At 39.3% G+C, this 14,115-nt stretch overlaps 1 protein-coding gene across 2 annotated transcripts in view; it reads left to right on the top strand.

The window, feature by feature from the left end:
• The window catches only part of YOD1 (YOD1 deubiquitinase), a 45,971-nt gene that overhangs the window by 3,288 nt on the left and 28,568 nt on the right, over nt 1–14,115 (top strand). For both annotated transcript variants that reach the window (XM_044076457.1, XM_044076458.1), the window contains exon 2: nt 10,452–10,671. In XM_044076457.1, coding sequence (XP_043932392.1) covers nt 10,464–10,671 — 208 coding nt within the window. In that variant the 5' untranslated portion in view covers nt 10,452–10,463. The remainder of the gene's footprint in view (nt 1–10,451; nt 10,672–14,115) is intronic.

Raw genomic sequence — 14,115 nt, 5'->3', positions numbered from 1 at the left:
AGACTTCAGAAGCAATATAGACTTAAATGGCATAATATTAATTTTACTGTATATTTGGAATGTGTTACCTTTAAACTGTTTAGAAAAATGTGTATGAAGTGTAGACTGTGCACACAAAGTATTTTATCGAATGCAAGAATGTTCACTCATTAAGGGCTGCATTGTAGCCTTAGCGATCTAGTTTAAAGTAATAATTAATCTAAAGAATAAGCATCCACAGGGCAAATCCCTATAAAACTCTTCACATACAGATTCCCAGTAACTGAGAAGGTATCTCTTACATGGACTATTGCAGGCTTATTGAAAATGGATTCAGATTATACTAAGTGGCCATCACTAAAGTGTTTATTACCAGCATAGTGATTAGCAGTCAAAAAGGGCCTTATAAGATCTTTAAAGAGGTTTTTTTTATTCAGATAGAAGCTATTGATTGCTTAAAAAGTCCACTCCAAAATTTATACCTTTAACACGTTCACAGTGAGTAAGCATTAATGAGGGGTGTGCTAGGGTGATTGAGTGACCAGGTTCATGGTGAGTAAGCATTAATGAGTGATGTGCTGTCTTGTCTGAGTGTAAGGGTATCAGGTGTGAACTGAGACCATTAGTGAACTTTTTATGACATAGGTAATTATGTTTCCACTGCAAAATATGCATAAAGGAGTACCTGAATGAATGTTTAGCATATACACATTGCACAGTTTGTTACATTTAAAGGCCATAAATGGGCACTGTGCAAAGCTTGGTTGCACTGCATTTAAGGAAACCTCAAGGACTGAAAGCTCTATGTATGACGGCCCATATTTCTAGCAACCCATGTGATTAATACAAGCTGCAGAATGTAGTATACCCAACTATTAGAGAGTAGGCAAGCTGGGTACCGAAACCCAATGGTTTGCTCCAGTTTTTGCATAATATTTCTGCACTTTTGATTACCTTGATGATGACCATTGAAAGGTAACTTCAATCCATTAGAAAGAGGAGTAGCAGCAGATGTATACCTGGGTGGCACTCTTCTGGGGCGTTGTCATGAATAATTAGACTGGATTTTGTTATAAATTACTTAAATGCTTAAATAAAGAAAAGAAAACAGCACTGAACATATCGATACTCATAACACTAAAACATAAATAATATAACCTATAAAAGATCACAAAAGAAAAACTATATGTTCGTCATTCCCACTGCTACAGTAGCCCTTAAGCTATGTGGATTGTGTCCTGCAATGGAAACAACAACTGCTCCTCCCCCCTTTCACTGTGACTGCTGATTGTGTAATTCCAAGAAGGGCAATCAGCAGTCAGAGTGAAGCTTTCAGCAGTACTTTCCCTCGTTAGGGAGCCTCTCCAGTCAGAAATTTATTTCTTTTGTAAGAAAACAAATAGCAGTAATGTATTTTTTTTTTTACTAAAACCAGTATTTCCCCTTTAAAGGACAACAGTGGGATTCTGTTATTACATGCTCAACTTCTCTGTCCTTTTTCTCCCTTTTTAAAGTCCCTGCTGTGAATAAACAAAAACACAGCATTTACAATATTTTAAATTGACTGTTCCTCTCCACTAGAACAGTCCTTACTGTACTGTGGTGGTTTCACTTTAAAAAAAATGTTGTCCCGCTCTGATAAAGCTTGCTGCAGTGTCCAATTCATTGATGTCATCAACACCTATGAATACAGGTAGTTTTCTGGCCAATTCCTTCCCCAAACTGACATTTCCATGACATTCCTAAAAGCCCACCCATGCTGTGTTATCACAGCTGCCTGGTCCTTTCCCTACTGATACAGAAAGTAAAGGAAACAGTACATGAGTCAAGTCTCCTGCTGTGGGCTGTCAATCACAGGTGGTAACAGCTCAAAGTACCCTTAGCACTTTGACAGCTAGGGATGTTAGGTGTGAAGGAGGATGGGAGATGAGTCAAGGTAGTACACTTCAGGTTTCACAAAACACCAGTTTGGCCATTCCGAAAAGAAGCAGCAGTCAAAAGCACTTTGAAAGTCTGTTCTGTGGCATTTGCACTGTTTGTGTTTTAAGTAGTCAGTGAATGGCATGAAATGTTACTTAAAACTAACTGACTGAAAGACAGCACTGTATGCATGTAAAATCAATGCAGTGACAGGAGCTTCAGGAAGAAGTAGACATACATAATTCTTTACAGCCAAGGACTGCATTATGGGACAGACTAAACAGTCAGAATTATTTCAAGATGTCAGATCCCATGTGGTCAAACTCAGAAATTACGTATAAAAATATTTAAAAACCTGTAAATAGTCCCAGAGTGGTGTTAAAATGTAGGAAACTCCAAACCATGATGAAATAAACATGTTTTTTGAGTCTGTGATGTGGTTTTCCTTTAAGAAACCTAGTATTTTTCCATAATATCAGATGTTTTCTGTCAGGGAACGCCGTTTTTAGCTTAATGTTTATTGAACTGTTTGGGGCCAAATTTGTGAAAAACTGTGTACTGCTTTTATAAAGTAGAACAGAAACATTTATGGGGAGTAAGCAGGACAATCTACCTGCCATTTTAATTTTGCCTGTGTGTGCATGAGTGTTTGAATAGTTGTTGTTGTCTTTCGGCTTTTCCCGGTTAGGGGTCTCCACAGCGGAACTCCGGTCTGCTAATGATTGGCAGTAGATTTTCATGGTGCCGAGTTGCCAGCTCGACACCCAACCTTCAACAAAGGCACGCCCATTCACGCATGTCTTTCGAAACGCCACTCGACCCGCGGGGAGGAGGGCATGCCGACTCCACACAGAAGGCACCCCCTGCACACTAACTGAGAATCGAACGGGAGATCCTCTTGCTGTGAGGCAAGAACGCTACTGCTGCACCACCACGGAAAATGAGTGTTTGAATAGTACTTTCCCTAGTCCTTTAACTTGTAAAAAAAGAACAGAATTTTTCTGTCAGTGTAGTACTGACAGAAAAATTCTGTTCTTATTTTATACGTTAAGGGACTAGGGAAAGTGTTGTAAGTGTGCTGCTTATAAAATGTTGAATGACAACTTAACTTCTGAGTGATTCTCTGCAGCCATGCTTACCACTTTTGGTGTGTCTTCCCTGGTTAAAGCATAGGTACTCATCCCAGTTTATCTGGCTGTTGTCTTGCAGTACCCAGAAAGAAAAAAAATCACTTGCCAAGGAATTCTTGCTGCTTCTGGGGTCTACCTCTACTCCTCAGCTGATAGTATATGAAATTGCAGTGGTTACTGGATATTCCTAAGGCACGCTGGTAACTGTCCAGCTTCCTGTGTTATAGTCCTTTTGGTCAGCATGAACTAGGAACAGCGACATCCTCCTCAGCTATTCCACTGTCCAATATGGACATGTGAGAGTCATCATCTCTGGGCGATAACCAGGACAATGGACATTTAGACTGAGCAGAACTCCTTCCTTCGATATGGCCCTCTTTTGCTGGAATTCCTATTAAGAAAGAAAAGTTAAATATTGTTCTTCTGAGGAAGTTATTACTCTTGAAAAGAATGAGTTGCGTAGCTTGGCTAGACAGGCATTACAATCTGGAATTCATGGCATGTAGAAGTCTTTACAGGGGCATTCATTATGAAGTTATTCCTGAGGAGACAGGTTCTGAGTTTTCACAGAGTCAGCTTCTTCTTTTGCAAATTCCTAAGTCCGTCTCTCTGCTTGTGAGCAAATTTATGGATGATTTTTTTTAATCAGACCGTTGTCAGGATAAGTTAGTTACCTTTATAGGAACAAATTGATCTTCTCCCTGAACTGAAGAGCTATTATGATTGTGAAGGCTGTCAGCACAGCTAGCTAGAATTTTGTAAATAATTTTGTCTTATTGTAAATATTGATATGATCCATAGGCCTGTCTACAAATGTAAGTAAACCTGTATGTTGTATGCTGAGCTTCAAAAATGAAATCACAGTGCACCCTGCTGGAAAAGAGCAGAAATGTAAATGGAACCTGTACAATTGAATTGAAAAGCAAATTTGTTAGAGGAAAAAATATAAAAAATAAAAAATAAAAAAACGTGCAGTATGCTGGTTGCATAATTGTGCACACCCTTAAACTAATACTTTGTTGAAGCACCTTTTTGATTTAATTACAACATTCAGTCTTCTTGGGTAGGAGTCTATCATCATGGCACATCTTGACCTGGCAATATTTGCACACTCTTCCTTGCAAAAGCATTCCAAATCTGTCAGATTGCAAGGGTATCTCTTGTGCACAGCCCTCTTCAGTTCATACCACAGATTTTCTATTTGATTTAGGTCTGGGCTCTGGCTGGGACATTCTAAAACATTAATTTTCTTCTGGTGAAGCCATTCTTTTGTTGATCTGGATGTATGCTTGTGGTCATTGTCGTGCTGAAAGGTGAAATTCCTCTTCATCTTCAGCTTTCTAGCAGATGCCTGAAGAATTTGGGCCAAAAGTGACTGGTATTTGGAACTATTCACAGTTCCACCCACCTTGACTAAAGCCCCAGTTCCAGCTGAAGAAAAGCAACCCCAAAGTATGATACTGCCACTACCATGCTTCACAGTGGGGATGGTGCTCTTTTGGTGATGCGAAGTGTTGTTTTTGGGCCAAATGTACCTTTTGGAATTGTGGCCAAAAAGTTCAGCTTTGGTCTCACTAGACCATAACACATTTTCTCACATACTTTTGGGAGACATGATGTATTGTTTTGCAAATTTTAGCTGGGCCTGGATGTTTTTCTGTTCCATCTTGCAACCCTACCCCAGTACTTGCCAAAAATTCCTGCAGCTCCTTCAGTGTTGCTTTAGGTCTCTTGGCAGCCTCCCTGACCAGTTTTTGTCTTGTCTTTTCATCAGTTTTGGAAGGACATCCATTTCTTTGCAATGTCCCTGTTTGTCCTATATTTTCTCCACTTTTTGATGACTGTCTTCACTGTGTTCCATGGTATATCCAATGCTATGGAAATTTTTTTGTACCCTTCTCCTGACTGATACCTTTCAACAATGAGATCCCTTTGATGCTTTGTAAGCTCTCTGCGAACCATGGGTTTTGCTGTAGCAGGCAACTGAGTAAATGTCAGGAAAATCCTACTAGGACAGCTGAACTTTTATTTGGGGGCTAATCAGAGTTTCTTTAATTGATGGCAAATGTGTACCCAAGAAGACTGAATGCTGTAATTAAATCAAAAGGTGCTTCATCAAAGTATTAGTTTAAGGGTGTGCACACTTATGCAACCAGTGTATTGCAGTTTTTTTATTTTTTATATTTTTCCCCTAACAGATTTGTTTTTTAATTGAATTGCACAGCTTATAGGTCACATTAAAGGTGGGAAAAGGTATGAAATGATTTATTGTGGTCTCATTTTTTTATATCACAAAAATCTGGCATTTTAGCAGGGGTGTGTAAACTTTTTATATTCACTGTACATGTGTTATTTGTTTTATGACTTCCAGTTTCAGGTAAGCTTCTAAGAGAAGTATTTTTGACAGAGATATGTTAAATTCTGTTGGTTCATGTTAACTTGGGAACTAAGGCAGAGGTGACAAGAATGATGTAATCTGAGATGACCCAGCAGAAACGTTTGATAGTAATTTAAGAACTATCTCAGAGAGAAAGTCTGGGCATTTTGTATTTGCTTCTGGACCTCTAAACATCCATTCAGCCCTTGCCTTGCTCTGTAAGTAAGACATGGATCGTAGTATATCTCTCAGAGATAGATAGGATGTTTTCTTTATTTATGTGAGATAGTCCTACAATGTTGTTTTAAAGTATTTCCTGTGATTCTGAACTCTGTTGTGACAGAACAAGACAATACATAACTAACTCAATACTGTTATTATTTATTACTAAGTATATTTAAACCTTTTAATTGTGGCTGATTTTTGTTTAGAGATATTTAAGCTCTTAGCATACTTGCATGTATTTGGGTAACACTGTACAGACCACTCTTAAATAGCCTTAAAGTTTTGGACACACTTACCATTTGGATAATAGTAACATTACACAGTAGAATCGGTATCCACGGTGGTGCAGTGGTAGCGTTGTTGCCTCACAGCAAGAGGTTCTCCCGTTCGATTCTCGGCTGGAGTGCAGGGAGTGCCTTCTGTGTGGAGTCTGCATGTCCTCCCCGAGGTTGGGTGGGCGTTCAAAAGACATGCGTAAATGGGCGTGCCTTTGTTGAAGGTTGAACGTCGAGCTGGCACCTCGGCATTCGTAAAAATCTACTGCCAATTATTAGTGGACCAGAGTACCACTATGGCGACCCCTAACCAGGAAAAGCCGAAAGACAAACAACAACAACACAGAATTGATCACCCCTTTTAAGGGCCTTATAGTAGCTGATGAGTAGTGATTGGTGGCAGCTGGTACTACCGTATAGTCTAGGCAGAAGGGGGGCATAACTAGTGAACCTGTGCCAGCCTTCCCCAGGAGTGTTTGTATATAAATCAAATCTCAAAGGGTGTGTGTCAGCTACTTGGGCAGGGACAGGAAGCACTGGTTCAGAGAGGGTACTGGAGGTTTTAGCTTGACCACTTGGCTGAGATCTTAACCCTATAGCTGTGCCTGTAGGGAGTCTTATTCTGGATCTGGAGAGAGAGGGAGAAACCAGCCCTGACTGACTGTGATCTCTGTGTGCTCTTAAGGGAAATTGTACTTTACTTTGTGTGTACTTGTCATCCTTCCAATGGGCACGTCCCTCACTGGTGTTAGTAGTGAGGATTGAGGCTCCTTGATTATTGGCCCAGTGCAGAGGTGTCACAAAAATAATGTTACAGGTTTGTGTGTGTGTATACATATATGTGTATTACGCACATACATGTATACATACATATAGATTTATAGGAGATTACTAGGCTAACGGCTTAAGGGCCCTTACAAGCCTAGCCAAAATAACCCAAAATTTTATCCAATATATGGCCTCTAGAGGCAAGAGGATGGCATAGATTTGTGCCTGTGCATTGAGTATCTTACAGATCACCCCTGTCAATAAAGGACATAGGCACTACCCCAGGTGTGAAGTTGCAATTCCCCATCCATTGATCCAAATTACATTTGAAAAGGGTCAGGGAAGGGCTCTGCTTAATGTGAATAGGAAGCCTTTTCCAAAGAAGGGTCAATTTCTGAGACACAACTGTCTCTCCAACATGTTTAGTTTGAGTCACTGACTTAGATCTCTAGACACGTTCCAAATTTGCCTTGAATTCAGATAAGTACATTCCAAACAGGAGTGGTCCTAGTATTGATCCCTGTGGCACACCACTAGTAACTGGCCTCTTGCTGGATTTGGATTAACCCACTTTAACCACATGTGTCCTGTCCATGAGATAACTGGCTATCCATCTGGTGACATAGGGATTTATGACCAAGTTTTTTTGAGTTTATTTATAATACCTGAATGGGGAGAAGTCAAATGCCTTAGCCAGGTTTAGGTAGGCAGTATGTACTGTTTTACCCTCATCCATGGCCTTAGTGATGTTCTCAAAGAAATCCATCAAATTCAGTAGGCATGGCCTGCCCTTGACAAAGATGAATTGGGTCAGGTCCAGTGTTATTGGGTCAGGTCCAGTGTTTGGAAGTCCATGATTATTCTTTCCATAGCCTTACATACAAGACTAGTCAGTCTTATGAGTCTGTAATTTCCCAGTCAGTAGATGGTCCCCTTTTATGCAGAGGGATGAGTGTTGCTGTCCTCCACTCAACTGGGACACAGCCAGTCCAGAGTATGTGGTTAAATAGAGATCCTAATGGTCCTGTTAAGTCCTGATTTAAGCTGTTTAACAGGCAACCTAGTATAGTGTCAGGCCCCACTGAAGCCATGTTTTTAGTTTTAGAGAGTACAGTGGCAACCTGTTCTTTGGTGATTGGCAGTAGAGTGGTGGAGGGTTTTTTTTTTTTTTTTTTTTTTGAAGAACGGGGGATGATTCTTCTCCCATCCCTTCTTAACTGTTGGCCTTGGAGAATGTGTTCAATGCTAACTGTACTTATGATACTCAGCCATCAGTCCATGAAAAACAGATAAGCTCTATATATTTTAACTGTTTCTTATACTGTTACAGGCTACAGCACAATACCAACCCTTCACAGGTGATAAGAAAAGGTAAAATGTCTGATTATAGGTAAGTTAAGGATTTCTTCTTCCACTGTAGCCTTCAGCATTCTGAATTACGTCATATATGTAGAAATTTATACTTTGTCGTTTGGACAGGTTGAGTGAATTGGCTTCTACTCTTCCTACAGAAGAAAGCTGTTTTTTGATCCAAACTGTTTCCATCCTTTGTCAGGTGTCTAAACATATTTTGAAATGTGTGATTGTGCAGCTACTGTGTCTAGGGCTTCTTTGTTGAGAAGACATGCTTGGGTGCGTAACCAAAAGTTTGCTGATGATGTAGATTAGGTATGGTTTGGTTCTTCTGCTAACCAGGTTCTCAAACAATATGATGAAAGAGGAGAATTAATTCAGGGAGTTTCTAAGATATTTCAGGTATGCCAGTACAAATCTTACCAGTCTTTCTCTTATTAAAAAAAAAAAGCCAAATAATCAAAACAAGTCTTTTCATGGCAAACAACATGCAAGAAAAAAAAGAGAGAGAGACCGAGAAATGGCCAGAGGGTAATGACAACAAGAAAAATGTGGATCTGTTCAGAAAAAGGGACGTACTAAAAAGTACAGAGTGACTATGCCAGCATTCCTTACCTTCTTGTCTGTCCCCTGGTCAATATCTCTACAAATCTGTCTCAAAAATTGTTTTTCAACATTCTCCTGTAGCAAAAGATTGTTTCAGACTCCTGAGTGGTAAAAGTAGTGCAAGAGGGTTGCAGATGGCACTGAATTCAAAAACTTCCTTTCGGGGAGTACCTTCCCAATGTCCAAGTTTGTGGTAGACCTATTCCTGAAAGGAGTTTTACACACAGGACCTCCTTGTAAGCAGGTTACCTCTCCTTGGGATTTCAGCTGTGTTGTATAAATTGACTTGACCCATTTGAACATGTGCATCAAGTTGATTTAAGGTTGTACTCCTCATTACCCTGATGTAGACAAGAAAAGTATCCCAGTTATAAGCCGTCATTGTGGGTGAACCATATCTAATTTCCACTGGGATGGGATCTCTTTAAGAACTAACCCCCCCCCCATTCATGATGAAAGTGGTTTTAGAGTTTACTTCCAATCAAGCCATCAGTCTTTCAGTTTTCTACCCAGAACTTAAAAAGGGCACATTCCACTTGAGAGTTGTCTTCTTTGATGGCTTATTGGAAAAGGGTGTAGTCTCTAATTATTTTAGAGGCACCTACGTGGTCATCTGTACATAATTTTATAAATTATTACAAAATGAATTATTTTTCTAGTTCTAGTTTGAAGTTTGCAAGGGCCATTCTCCAGGGGCTCCTGTAACCATATCCTTCATCCTTCTTTCAGGTTGGATAGATTTTGGTAATACTGTAAATCCGTATAGTCTAAGGGCACCATAGCTGTGGGAATGATGAATATAGTACTTTTGTGTAAGTTGCACTTATCCATAATTGTAGATGTTCAAATTCCACTCTGCTGCAGTAGCCATACCCACCGTTTGTCTCCCTACTGTTGTATATTGTTGTACTTGTGATATCAATTAAGGTTGTGTTTGCTTCTACTTTTTATGTGTTGTTGTAATTGGTTGTTTTTTTTTTCCTTGGGATTAGCCAGTCAGCAGTCAGATTAAAGGAGGGGGATTGCATGGTGGTTAAACTGTTTACCTTACAAACACAAGGTGCAGGATTTGATCCTTATGCAGAATAATTTGCTAGGCTTAAGATGGTCCAGGGCAGTTAGTCTAGTACTAATGTGTAAAATAGTGTGTGTCTCTCTCTGTCTGTGGGTTAGGTGGGGTGGGGTGGGGAACAGAGCTTTATGAAGCTGGTAGCCGTTTCCTAAGAAGGAAACAACTTGTGTAGCCCAAGTGGTACAGCAGCAGTGAGGCACAGATATGTTTAGCGGGTAGAAGTCAGTCTGTTTGGGGCGTCGGTACTATGGGTCTGATGGAGCTAGGTCCCCTCTGCAACTGTAGGAAGGGACTTGACATCCAGCTGCTTGATCTTGGACTGGGGCTACATAGCTGTTGCTGTAGAAATGGAGAGGAGCTAGACAATGTCACTAACAGGCGGCGTGTCTAAATTTTAAATCTTAGAGGGACAAAACTGGATTCCGTCATCTACTGTTGTGTAAAGTAAGTAAAATGACTACTTTGTCAGCATTCTGCTTGACAGCTTTGCTACTGAGCACTTTTGGTGTTTTGGCATGTGAATGTAAAGTTAACAGTGCACAGCTTCTGCATGTAGTTCATCCAGTTAATATTTGGGCCAGTTGAAACGATCATGGAGTAAAAGCATGAAAGTAAAATGTGAATCTTCGTTTGGAGGAAAACAAAATGAATCATCTGGGTAAGCTGCAGTGATTTGAGGATATAAGGCTTAGCAACCAAATTCGCTGTACAGTATAACTTTTCAGTGACTTTTCTCTTTGTTTTAGATTCTCCACAGGATGCTTCGCCTGCGCTGCAAAGCAAAGAACGGGACCCATTTGATGCATGGACTAACTGATCTGTCTCGTGTCCAGGAGCTAAAGGACAAAGTAGCTGAGCTGACTGGGATACCTTGTGAAGTACAAAAGATATTGTTTGGCTTTCCACCTGAGATACTGGATCTGAGCAATGATGACACACATCTGAAAGACCTGAGAATAAAATCCGGTGAGAGAAAATGTGATGTGCCTGTATGCGTGTGTGTGTGTGTGTGTGTGTGTGTGTGTGGGGGGGTTAGATGACTTTCTTTCAGCATTAAATTTTGCTTGAATGTTTTTGCTTTGGAAAAGTGTGTTGCTTTTAACAAATACTGTGTATTTTTAAAGGCGTATTTGTAATGCTTCATTAAACTTCATTTCCACTAAGGCACCTTAGAAACCTCTCTCATTGCCTGTACCTGTTATTTGGGCTTTTTCAGCATTTGTATTCATGTTTCTGCCACAGCCCTCTCTTGGGCACCTTTTCTGGGCAAGGCTTTAGAGTATCACTTTCCTTAATACTACCAGTTTGTCACTGGCTATAATTTTTTTTTTTTGCTCATATAAATACTGCACAGTTGTTTATTTCTTATTGCAGAAAGTGGTCAGAGAGTTGTTGCACTGCCTAGAGGCAGGTCCCATAATCAAGCCCCAGTATGTTTAGCAGTGTTTTCAGACAAATATTTGGAGCAGTACAGCTTTGAAAGTTATGTATCAGCTGCTTTTCTTAGCATGCTGCATATTGTTTGTGACCTGTGCTACAGCCAGGCAGTAGAAGAACTAGTTTATATGTGCTGCTGCTTAAGAGTTTCTCATGTTTGCTGCCACTTTAGCTTGCAGTTAAGTTCTAGATGCTTTCCTGCTGGAGAAGGTCCAAAGTCTGTCTTTCATATTGGGCTTAGAGAGGGTCTAAAAAAAACAAAACAAAACTGCCTCCATTATTAGGGCATATTCAGTATCATCTTACCCAAATGGACTGACGCTTTAACATTTAATCATAGATGTGAAGATGGTTAAGAACAATGAAATATCTTACTCCTCCAATTCATTTGCCTCTGTATCCAACATGAAAATCTTTGTCTTCATTTTGTTACTGTACTGCTTCTTCAGGTAGTAGTCATTGACTGCCGTCTCTGAACTTACCTTCCCTTGTGTCTGCTTTGATTCTTCCATGTCTCTCTCTCTTTCTGAACACACAAATTAATAAATATACACTATGAATTCAAGAGAGTGGAGCAAGTAGGTTTGCACATTGTTCCAAAATGGAATAGTTACCCCTAGCTCCTGCCAATCAAAACATTTTAATATACCATTTAACTGTAACACTGATGTTCACAGCTTGCATTAGTGTAACTACTTTCAAAATGGTGTTTTAATATTGATGTATTGAAAATCAAAATAAATACACAGGGTAGTAAGGGAAAGGAAGGGGAGAAATTGAATGCCATCATAAAAGTATCGAATAGAGAAAACTATAAAGCAATTAAGATAAGAAGTGTCACTGTTAGAAGAGTATAGAAGAGGGAGCAGATAATACTCAGAAAGACAGACATGATATAAGTAATGTGCAGTATTATAATGGATCAGGATCTGTCATGCATTATTGCAAATAGCAAACTAAAAATATCAGCACATGCAGAAAAACTTAGAATATGCACAGGTAAATATAAAGGAGAAATACAAAATAAGCAATTTATTGATGACTCCAAAAAGTTGTATAGAGAATTGGGAAACAAGGTACAAGGAATTTGAAAGACCACCCAAAAAAGTAGTAGATACATTTTGGAGAAATATCTATGAAGATCCTGTAGAACATAGCAAAGATGCTAAACGGATAGAAGTAGTAAAAGAAAGAATAAGAAGTTTAAAGGTACAGGATATGAAATGGGATGAAGTAACAGCCAGAGAGATTGAAACAAAGCTAAGAAATGCCTCTAATTGGAAAACCCCAGTCCCAGATGCAGTACCTAACTTCTCATTAAAAGCATTAACATCTTTGCATGAAAATTTAACCATGAGTAAGAACTATTTATATACACACCCCGAACAGACACCAACCTGGCTAACAGGAAAAACAATGCTACTACTTAAGAGTGAACCTGCAAGCTACCCTAAAAATTATAGACCAATAACTTGCCTTCCGACATAGTATAAACTATACACTGGAATTGATGCCTACAGAGTTTGTAGTCATTTAGAAGAAAACTCAATCATGGCAGTAGAACAAAAGGGCAATAGAAGAAAGTCATAGGATCATTTGTTAAGTTCATAGTGGAGAACTGTAAAAGGAGGAAGATAGTGGAGAACTGTAAAAGGGGGAAGAATCTAAGTGTGACATAGATTGACTACAAAAAAGGATTTGACAGTATCCCACATCCATGAATAAAAGGGTACTTAAAAGTTTATAAAATACACCCTACACTGATAAACTACATCACAGCGACCATGAAACAGTGGCAAACCACTTTGCAGTTAAGCCATGATAAAGGACAAATTAGTATTCGATGAATAAAAATCCAAAGGGGGGATATTCCAGGGTTGCTCTGTGTCACTGTTGCTCTTTTGCCTTGCCCTTAACCCATTAAGCTGTCTGCTTAATAGATTAGGTCATGCCTGTAATTTGGATCCCAGAAAGCAGCAAAGTGTAAAGACTTCTCATCTTCTCTTTGTCATTGATTTAAAACTGTATAGCTGATCAAATCAGGAACATGTAGTCCAAAACCTTTTCAGATGATATAAGAATGTCATTTGGTCTTGGTAAATGTGCAAAAGCAACCATTAAAGCCGGAAAGCTGCAGCACCAAGAAAACATTGGTTTGGGACAAGAATGTGATGTAAAAGAACTTGAACAAGAGGAGTGTATAACTATTTGGGAATTGATGAAGGATCAATAGTAAAACATGAACAAATGTGAATAAAACTTAGAAACATTTTAGAAGACTTAAATTAATCCTAAAAACAGTGTTGACATCTAGTAACAAAATTCAAGCTATAAACCAATTTGCTCTTTCCGTCTTATCTTACAGTCTTGGAGTAATTGACTGGCTCCAAAAGGTGATGGATAGATTAGACAGGAAAACAAGAAGGGTGCTTCATGCTCATCAAATGATTTATAAAAATCAGTGCATATCAAGATTATATATTCCCCATTCCGAAGGAGGGATGGACCTCCTCGAAAATGATTGCATGTATAGATCTGCAACTGTGGGACTGCATACATATCTGCTGACCTCACAAGACCCAAACATAGTGAAAGTTTTGAAACATGAGAATAAATCTAAGATGACTTCCCTTTTTAGTCTAGCAGAAGCATATCGGCATCAAGTGGGAATGGAAATCAAACCACAAGTAGATAAAAATGAGGCAGCAACTGAATGTGCCAAAAACCAAAAGGAAGACTATAAGGTGAAGGATCAGATGAGAAAGCAAGGAATGTGGAAAAATACATAAATATAGTTGCAAGTATAGAAAAGTCCTGAAAGAACCACCTGTTGATCAGGATCGAATGCTGGAATGGTTAAGGAGAGGCAAATTCAAACCAAAAGATGAAAGGTTAATATTGGCAGCCCAAGATAGTGGGCTACATACAGATTGGCTTACAAAGTCCATCGAACATGTGAGAGAAACAGACAAA

The sequence above is a fragment of the Protopterus annectens genome, chromosome 7.part0 (assembly GCF_019279795.1).
Source record: "Protopterus annectens isolate FY-2018-M chromosome 7.part0, PAN1.0, whole genome shotgun sequence".
NCBI classification, from domain to species: Eukaryota; Metazoa; Chordata; order Ceratodontiformes; family Protopteridae; genus Protopterus; species Protopterus annectens.
The sequence above is the reverse complement of the archived record's forward strand: the minus strand, read 5'-3'. Positions and strand labels throughout refer to the sequence as shown.